Source organism: Bos javanicus, chromosome 15, assembly GCF_032452875.1.
Source record: "Bos javanicus breed banteng chromosome 15, ARS-OSU_banteng_1.0, whole genome shotgun sequence".
NCBI classification, from domain to species: domain Eukaryota; kingdom Metazoa; phylum Chordata; class Mammalia; order Artiodactyla; family Bovidae; genus Bos; species Bos javanicus.
Window position 1 is genome coordinate 5856400 of NC_083882.1, and position 9991 is coordinate 5866390.

At 43.6% G+C, this 9991-nt stretch overlaps 1 protein-coding gene across 1 annotated transcript; it reads right to left on the minus strand.

Moving 5' to 3' along the window:
• Nucleotides 1–269: 269 nt before the first annotated feature.
• Nucleotides 270–9327, minus strand: LOC133261632 (interstitial collagenase). Its single transcript, XM_061440097.1, has 10 exons — nt 9046–9327; nt 8085–8329; nt 7843–7991; nt 7478–7603; nt 6387–6542; nt 6137–6254; nt 3449–3582; nt 1391–1553; nt 794–897; nt 270–617 (listed from the first exon to the last, which is right to left on the minus strand). The coding sequence occupies exons 1-10, from the start codon at nt 9148–9150 to the stop codon at nt 508–510; spliced, it is 1410 nt and encodes a 469-aa protein (XP_061296081.1). The 5' UTR covers nt 9151–9327; the 3' UTR covers nt 270–507.
• Nucleotides 9328–9991: the final 664 nt, after the last annotated feature.

Consider the following 9991-nt stretch of genomic DNA (forward strand, 5'->3'; position numbering starts at 1 on the left):
TTTTCTATGGTGAAGGCTCATATCTCGTCTCTTTCTCTCTTGAGAGAAGACATCACAGAGAGTGTTTTCCACTGTCAATGTCAGAGTCTCATATTTTGCAGAAGAGTTTCTCTCATTGTAAAACTGGCCCATATGAATCCATAAGCTATAAACCTGACCTTAGTTAGGCCTCATTTGTGGAACTAAATTACAGTAGTATATAAAAATTACATTCTAAATCATAAAAAAATGCTGAATGAGGTATAAATAAATTATGCTTAAAAATAAGATTATACTTAATAACTTTATTTTATTTAAATATATGGCCCTTCATGGAGAAGGAGATGGCAACCCACTCCAGTATTCTTGCCTGGAGAACCCATGGACAAAGGAGCCTGGTGGGCGACAGTCCGTGGGGTCGCAAAGAGTCGGACACGACTGAGCGACTGACACGACACATGGCACTTCAGGAAACACCTTCCATAGACTTGTACAACAGACTTTTCTGTTTAACCTTGTAAACATTGGTCAATTTTTTCTGCAGTTGAACCAGCTATTAGCTTTTAGAAGAGTCAAAATTTTCTTAGTTTTGGGATCAAATTTGTATTGCCTTTTTCCATGGAAGAAATAGAAAAATCCTAGAAGTAAAACAAAGGAGACGTTATATTATACAAATGATTTCTAGGTTTAACTTGAATTATTAAAAAATCCAAGTCATTTGTAAGAATAAATATTTTTGGTATTTTCTGTTCTAAATAACAATACTGATGATATTCTGTGGCAACAAAAGAGAGGAGTATATAAACTCACTTACCACCTTTCTGGAAAACAGCATCAACTTTGTTGCCAATTCCGGGAAAGTCTTCTGCTATCATTTTGGGATAACCTGCATCCATGGACTGTTTATATTCATCATACCTGGTCAAAAAATAATTGGAATGTCAGAACTATTTGTTAAAGATATAGGAATTCATCAGCAAGAACGTAATAAAAACTTTTTCACAGATTATGTATAAAATAGGAGGTGAGATGAGGTGAGTAGGATTCTGGGTGGACTAGAAAATTTAAAAGGTCCCTCTGAATTATAACATCTAGTTCTAATTTCTCCAGTGGGTGCCATTAATGTCAAATGCAGTGAAAGATAAGTTCCTGGTGGCTGCAGCAGTTCTATGAAGATGAATGCCCTTCTCTTCACATTATCTTTCTCAATTCAGGCTCACGTTCTTCCTGGATTTCTAGGACAGATATGATCATTACTGGTCAATAGACTTTGCAGCTAGACAAGCTACTGCCATTCACAGCAAAGGCAGCCAGCCCAGGCAGTATGAGACCCGTGTCTTAAATGAGTCAGTCTAGCAACTTCCACGTAGAAAGGACAGGTGTCCTCCCGTGTTCTGCACCCAGCCTTTACCTCCAGCATTTGTTGGCAACAAAGAAGTATGTTTTCCCAGTATCCTCCTCAGAAACAGCGGCATCGATGCTCTTCACCGTTCTCGGAAAGCCAAAGGATCTGTAGATGTCCCTGGGGTATCCGCGGAGCACATCCTGCCCCTTAACGGCCCAGTACTTGTTACCTGCCAATCAAGAATCTGGGATGAAAACCCTTGCCAAGGGCACCAGTAGACAGGAAGCAGATCTCCAGCTAAATGCTTACTCTCACGTGCGAGGGCAGTGTCCCCACTGCACATCAGAATCGTTTAGGGAGATTTTGTGTTTTTTTCTGAATACTGATGCTGGTATCCTACCCCAGACTAATTAAATTAGTATATTTAAGTTTTTTTTTCCTGGATGATTCTAATCTGTAGCGAGCCTTGGGAATGACTGGTTTATGGAGCTGGGGACCTCTTTCCAAAGTTCAAATGACTAAAGAGTTCATCATGCCACCACAGAGATAGAAATCTTTGCTTCTCCAGATTGCCCACAGGCTGCAGAAGTTCACCCCAAAGTATCCTAAAGGCCAGAGGGTTGTAATGACTCACAGTTTGTAATGACTTGCGACCCTGGGTAGAAATCATTACATCTAACTAGAAGACGGTTCCAAATCCTTAAATGTAGGCTGTGTCCAGATTCTGCACGTTTCACTCAGTAAGTGAAGTGAAAGCTGCTCAGCCGTGTCTGACTTTTTGTGACCCCATGGACTATAGTCCATGGAATTCTCCATGTCAGAATACTGGAGTGGGTAGCCTTTTCCTTCTCCAATACTTAGTAAACCCCAAGTCAAATAAAACTGGTCTTACATCTTGAAGCCAGCATTGTTCTTATTGCACAAATATTTTTATTTATCCCTCGGGGAGGGGGGGCACTTTGAAATTTTGTGTATCTAAAATCCTATTTATTTTCATTATAAAAGAGCTAGAAAGCTCATTTCAAAGTTTATTGCCCATCTGAACTGTTTTCAGTTCTTTGCCTTGAGAGTATTACTGGGTCGGGTGTCTTCATGTTTGTCTATAACTATGCCAATCATATATTTGCAGAAAAACTGTTCCTTGGCATAGTGTTGTCAAAGTAAGGAGCTGATCGTTGGATTGGGGTTTTATTCTGATAGAATCAAAAAGTTTGCCTCATTCAATTCGTGGTAATTAGGACTTTTCACACTTTAAGTTCATATGAATTGCCTGGGAATCTTGGTAACATTCAAGACGGTCTGGAGTAGGATCTGACGACACAGGTAGACATTGTGGGCCTTATGCTAAGTGAGATTCTGTGATTCTCACAGACCGGGGACAGCGTCAACGCCGCTGGTCTGCAAGGCATACTCTGATGGCAAGCTTGCAGAGCCCCCATCTGGCTGTCGTGAGGCAGCTTCTCCTTTCAGGAAAGCAACTGGCGGAAAACAGGCTCTAGGAAACCAAGCGACTCCAATGTTCCTCTCAGTTTTATTCCTGGACACCCCAGGGAGGTGGAGAGGATTTAAAATACATAGTTTGCACAGAAAATCCTTTCGTAAGTCCAGATTCACAAACAAGCCAGGAAATCTGTGTCTCAAATTTTTTCCCTTAGAAATGCACTCTGCAATTCTTAGCTAAGGGGATGGACTCCCACTGACATGGTATGACTGCTCAGTTTGTCAAAGTCCATGGAAAGAAAGTCAGTAGTAATCTCATACATGAACCCCAAAGCAGAAGAAAACTTAATTGGTAAAAAGTGAAAGTGAAGTCGTTCAGTCATGTCTGACTCTGTGACCAAGTGGACTGTAGCCCACCAGGCTCCTCTGTCCATGGGATTTTCCAGGCAAGAATACTGGAGTGGGCTGCCATTCGCTTCTCCAGGGGATCTTCCCACCCAGGGATGGAACCTGGGTCTCCCGCATTGCAGGCAAATGCTTTACCCTCTGAGCCACCAGGGAAGCCCCAACTGGTAAAAACTGAGAGCTAATTGGACAGAGGAGCCCGGCAGACTACAATCCACGGGGTTGCAAGAGTCAGACGTGACTTAGTGACTAAAGAACAACAAAAATTGAAAGTATTACCTTTGAAAAACCGGACCTCATCCCTGTCGGCAACCTCATAAGCAGCTTGAAGTCCATTTGGGAGTTGTGGCCAGAAAACAGAGATGAAATTGAGCTCCACTTCTGGGTACAAGGGATTTGTGCGCATGTAGAACCTAATTTGAAAAAAAAAAAAGGTTTTGATCAAATACATAGCAAGTTCTGGTGTCATCCAGGCCCTTCTACGGCTGGCATTGGTGGCTTGTGGGTTAGTGTTTGACACGTGGCTCTCCAAAGTGGAGGTGGAGAGGAGTTCTGGTCTGTAGCCTTTGCTTACTTTCTTGGTGGAAATACTCCAACCACTGCAGATTTCAAGAGATTTGAAGTGGTACCTCACTGTATAGTATTTCCCCCATACAGGCATAAGCCATCTCAGGAATATAAATAAATAGAAAAATATAGCAAAATAATTGCAAAGGGATACAAAGGGATGGGGCCTTCCCTGGTGGCTCAGACGGTAAAGAATCTATCTGTGACGGCGGAGACCTGAGTTTGATCCCTAGGCTGGAAAGATCCCCTGGAGAAAGGAATGGCTACCGACTCCAGTATTCTTGCCTGGAGAATTCCATGGACAGAGGAGCCTGGTAGGCTAAGGCTACAGTCCATGGGGTCACAGAGCTGGACACGACTGAGTATCTAACACACACGCACACACATACACACACACACACACACACAAAAGGATGAGTTATAATTATTTTTAGTACCTTTGGTTTAAATATAATTTTAAATTGATATAATTAAACTTTTAATAATGCTGTTTAACAACCAGCTTGCAAAATTCTCCAATGGCACTGGCTAGAACACAACACTTGCATTCTGCATTTTGTACAAACTCTACCTACTTCATGTCCTACCTCACAGAAATCCTGTAAGAGATTACTTCCATCTCACGGATTAGAAACTGAGGTCAGGGGGGCAGAGGGAGGTGTCCAAGGCCATGCGACTGATAAGAGGCAAAGGGTAGTTTAAACCCTAGCCACTCCCTGTGTGCTCCTGAGACAGGCAGTTCCAAAGTTGGTTCTGCAGTCCCACGTGTGCCAAGTCACTTCAGTCGTGTCCGGCTCTGCCTATTATTTGTTAATGACAAAGTTGACTCCACGGTCCACAGGGACTGGGGTGAAGATAAAGCATGAACTGTCGTGTGGATCTGCAGGGCAGACTCTGGACTTCCGATCCAGTGGCCTCTGCCTGCCTGTGAGACCTGGGGCAGGCCAGTCGCCATCAGTTTCCTGCCGTCCGTGTCTCCACGACTTGGTGACATCTAGATGACCTCAGTGTCCTCTCAGGTCTGGCGGACCTTAGACTCGGCCCTGTTCTTCGGGATCATCCCTCAAGTACTTGCTTTGATGAGCTGTCCTGAGGTACTGAGAGCTTTCCTTGAAAGCCGTATCTTTCCTAGCACTCCCCAGCACTGAGCCACCCGCTGCATGTATCCGTCCTTATCTCTTAAACTCGAGATAGTAAAGCACAGGCTGGGAAGCAGGAGGAGCTGACTCTCCTGCCTTCTGGGGTAGCTATGACTGTGACCCAGGAGAACAGCACTCCAAGAGGAAAGCGGGGAGAAGCCGGCCTTCTAAAGCACCCCTACTTTCTATGCATGCTGGGCTGTGCCGTTCAGAAGACTGTTACTATTTTCCTGGTCCTTTAGGAGTCAGAACTGTATGCAGAGCAGCCCTACTCCTTGCACACAAGGGGACCCTAGACTTCTCGAGGTCTCATGCTGCCTAGGGAGCTCTGGGACCCTCCTCTGAGGACGGAAACTCACTGTGACCATCCATTCCCCACCCCCTGCCGGGATCTCATGAGCTTCTGGGGGTTCTCCCTGCGCCTACATGTCTTTGCCTCCTCCCAGGGTTGGGGGCACAGAGACTTGTTATGACCACAGGCTTTGGAAAGGCTGTCTTTTCCAAGATGACACTTCAAAGGGGTCTACACAACCCTCATCATCATGATAGTGCTGTGAAAAGGACCAATTTCTCCTAACAAAATTCTGATGTACTTAACCATCCCAAAGAGTGACAAAAATGGGAAGAGGCCTGAAGCAGAGTTCAGAAGACCGATTACTGCTCTGCTGCCAGTGAACTCGGTACCCTGAGGATCTCTTTCCTTTTCTCTGCTTTGCTAAGTCATTTCAGTCGTGTCCGACTCTGTGCGACCCCATAGACGGCAGCCCACCAGGCTCCCCTGTCCCTGGGATTCTCCAGGCAAGAACACTGGAGTGGGTTGCCATTTCCTTCTCCAATGCATGAAAGTCAAAAGTGAAAGGGAAGTCGCTCAGTCGTGTCCGACCCTCAGCGACCCCATGGTCTGCAGCCTTCCAGGCTCCTCCATCCCTGGGATTTTCCAGGCAAGAATACTGGAGTGGGGTGCCATTGCCTTCTCTGCTTTACCGATCTGTAAAATGGAATTATATTTACTGATTTGCTACGTCAGTGGTAAGTTTTCTGAGAATCAAGACACAGAATACGTGCTGGGAAAAAAGTTGTTAAAAATTCATTATGCTGTGCAAGAGCAAGCTATTGTTTATGCTTAATTATAACTACAATTATGTATATAAACAAATGTAATAAATAATATGTGAAGCATAGTAGTAGCCCATATAGCCCCATAGTAGTGAGTCCTATTATTATTACAAATACAAAATGCAAAAAAGAACTGTTGTCCTACCGGTCTTTGAAGAACATCACTTCTCCCCGAATTGTAGTTATGGCATCAAAAGTTAGCTTGCTATCACACACTTCTGGGGTTTGTGGGCCGACTGGCTGAGTGGGATTTTGGGAAGGTCCTAAAGGAACAAGAGATCTGAAGTTAGTTCTGCCTGGCTTTGGAAAACTACATAACCAATGAAGGCTTCTTAAAAGATAGACAACGGATGTTTTAAGGACCACCTGTCTATGCTGTGTTTCTTTATACCCACCGTAGATGGCCTGGATCCCATCAATGTCGTCCTGAGAAAGCTGAACATCACCACTGAAGGTGTAACTGGGGTACATCAGAGCCCCAATGTCAGTAGAATGAGCAAGTCCAAGGGAATGGCCAAATTCATGCGCTGCCACCCGGTACAAGTTATAATCTAAAAGGGACAAGAAACCCATTTGCAATTATTTGAAATGTTTTCAGTTTTGAGACATTTAAGTAAGAAGTAATCTACAACTGTACAAGGATTAATGTTCTTATTTTATCAGTAGCTTTTTGAAGTATATAAACTTTTTTTCTGAAAGGTGAGAAGGATGCATTCATTAATAGTGAAGAGATTACATGCCCAGGCATGTCTGACTCTTTGCGTCCCCATGGACTGCAGCTTGCTAGGCTCCCCTGTCCATGCGATTTCCCAGGCAAGAATACTGGAGTGGGTTCCCATTTCCTTCTCCAGGGATCTCCGTGACCCAAGGATCAAACCCAAGTCTCCTGTATTTGGCAGGCGGGTTCTTTACCACTGAGCTATCTGGGAGCCAGTGAAGAGATTGGTGAAAACTTGAATTCTATGATTACAATTAAAGAGCAAATTCAGCCAACCAAGGCTCTAGCACAGATTAGTCAATCTTGTCAGTGGTTATATGGCATATATTATTTCACGGAGAAGCAATATTCTTCTATAAACACAATTTTTTTCCTATTTATAGACTGATAGATGCTTAATGCTGGAAATTTTAGAAAAAATATATAGTATCTTCTCCCTTAATTTCTAGATATCTTAATAACATTGTTACACTTTGGTGTGTTTCCAGGAAAAAAAGATTCTGTGTAGATGCCCACAAGGAAAACATTAATATTTTCAACACTTTCTCAATAGAAATTTCAGAGTAGCCCAATTGTAACCAGTAAGATGGTCTTACTAACAGAAGTAATTCTCTTATATTTTCTAAATGTGTTGTTAAATTTCTAAGTGGTAGCAGCAAAGTACCTATTTCTATTAACGCATTCTCTCAGTTAAATCAACCAATATCACAATGAACTGAGAAGGTGAGAGAAGGGGGAGGGTGAGAGAGGCAGGACAAGCTGCCTTACCTTGGAAATTGCTGGTCCACCATTCATCATCATCAAAATGAGCGTCTCCTCCGATCCCTGCACCTGGTTGAAAAGCATGAGCAAGGTTTCCACCAGGTCCATCAAAGGGAGAATTGTCACGATGATCTGCAAGACACAGAATTCATCAGATGTTTCTCTAGAGTCTTATTTAGTTTAACCCAGGAGAGTAAGCATTAACTTTGCTAAGAGGCCAGCAGATTTTCAGCAAATGACATCTTGTTTCCTTCTTAAGTCTGTAAAATCAACGCTCTTTTTTAAACAAGGAAATCTATCTGCAAAGCTGAAGAGATTCAAGGGCAAGGAGAAGTTAAGGTAAGAATACTCATGCTACAAAAAGAGCTTACCTCCCCTGACAAAGGATATCATTATGTCCGCTTGACCCTCAGAGACCTTGGTGAAGGTCAAGGGTGTGACATTGCTCCAGAGTTGAAAGGCTTTCTCAATGGCTTGGTCCACATCTGCTCTTGACAGGTCTGGGGTGTAATTTTCAATCCTTCGAGTGGAATAAAACACAGACACATCAGATTTCATTTCTCATGGCTCTGATGGGAAAGAGCGTTCCCACTCTGGTGCTCAATCTGATTACCTGTAGGTCAGGTTTGTGTTCTCCCAACGAGGATTTCCTGGAGTAAGAACAAACGGAGCCACGTCGGGCACCCCACATCTGGGCTGCTTCATCACATTCAGGGTTTCAGCATCTGGTTTCCCGGTCACTCTCAGCCCAAAGAATTTTTGCATTTGCTTTAGCTTTTCAGTTATGAGGCCACCGTTTCTCTGCCTTTCAACTTTCTTCCCATTACTGTTCAGGTTGTAGTAGTTTTCCAGGTATTTCTGATGAAAGATAAAATTATCGAAACACTGAATGGGAAATCCTCCAATTTTACTAAATACTGATGGTTTATACTGTCATACCTGAAACAAAAAACTACTTTTAAAGGTTCCACTTAGGTTGCATGGTCCTTATTATCCTTATTGTTGGTGGAAACTCATTTTGGAGTAGAACTCTTCCTACCGCTATTTACTATGAAGTCAGAATTACAATTTTATAGAGACATATTTGTATATTATTCCTTTAGTTCCCTATCACTTTTAACTGGAAAATGAGAGTCTATGCACAGCTAGATACATTTTGGGGGAGAATACCCTTTCTGGAAAAAATCTCTCTTTATAGGAAATGCATCCTTAAATAAACTCTATTATACTATTACTGGGGGCTTCCCTCATAGTTCAGACAGTAAAGAATCCACCTCAATGCAGGAATCTGCCCACCATGCAGGCGTCCACCTGCAATGCAGGAGACCTGGGTTCGATTCCTGGGTCAGGAATATCCCCTGGGGAAGAGAATGGCAACCCATGTCAGTATGCTCACTGGGGGAAGCCCATGGACAGAGGAGCCCGGCGGGCTCCAGTCTATGGGGTCACAAAGAGTTGGACATGACTTAGTTACTAAATCACCACCAGAAGTGCATACTGATACTATTCTGTTATATTGTGGGAAAACACAAATAAGGCTTTTGCATCTTAGGCATGTGAAGTTGAGCATTTACCTTCACCGTCTCCACATCTTGTTCTTGTGTTTCTGAAGTTGCTGCTGGGAAGCCGTGGGACCCCGTGCCCCAGAGTAGCAGCAGCAGCAGAGGCAGTCTGGGCATGTTGGTCTCTGTCTTCCTTCTCAGCTTAAGGAATCTGATAGCTCCTACCTCTCTGCTGCTCCAGTGTCTCAACTAGGAAGCTCCCTCTTTATATACAGGTTCTGGAACTTCCAGGAAGCCGGCGGCTGTCTGACTCACATTTCATAACATCCTTTGATTAGCTATGAGCAATCATCACGAATGGTGACTCCAAGCAGAATATCTGGGGTCGTTTGGTGTTGCAATCTTCATTACTATCGAACATGACGTGGGCAAAGGAGACATATCCACCACATAAACAATTGTTTTCTCCAATTCATTTCTATCCTGTTTGAGACAGAACTTCTTATATACACAGATAACAGAGTACGCCACGGACTTAAAAAAAAAAAAAACTAGCAGGCTTTGCTACTTGATTCTGCTGGTCATAAAGTGCTCTGGGTACACACACACCTTGCTTTCCAAGCAAAGGGCAAAACTGCTGACATGTATGCCCCACGGCTGCTCAGCACCTGCGAAGACAGGCACTCATTTGTGGGTGGCTCTCCTGGGTTCCCTAGTGGCCCAGATGGTAAAGAATCTGCCTGTGATGCAGGAGACCCAGATTCCATCTCTGGGTCAGGAAGATTCCTTGGAGAAGAGAATGGCTACCTACTCCAATATTCTTGTTTGGAGAATCTCATGTACAAAGGAGCCTGGCAGGCTACAGTCCATGGGGTCACAAAGAATCAGACATGAATTAACACTCACTTTTTCTTCTGGGTTCAGCGGGGTTTCTTTCCACCTTTGCTAAACTGCCTTGTACACTACTTCATAGCACCATAGTTTCCCTTAATCTTCATTCAGGCCCAGAATTTGAGAA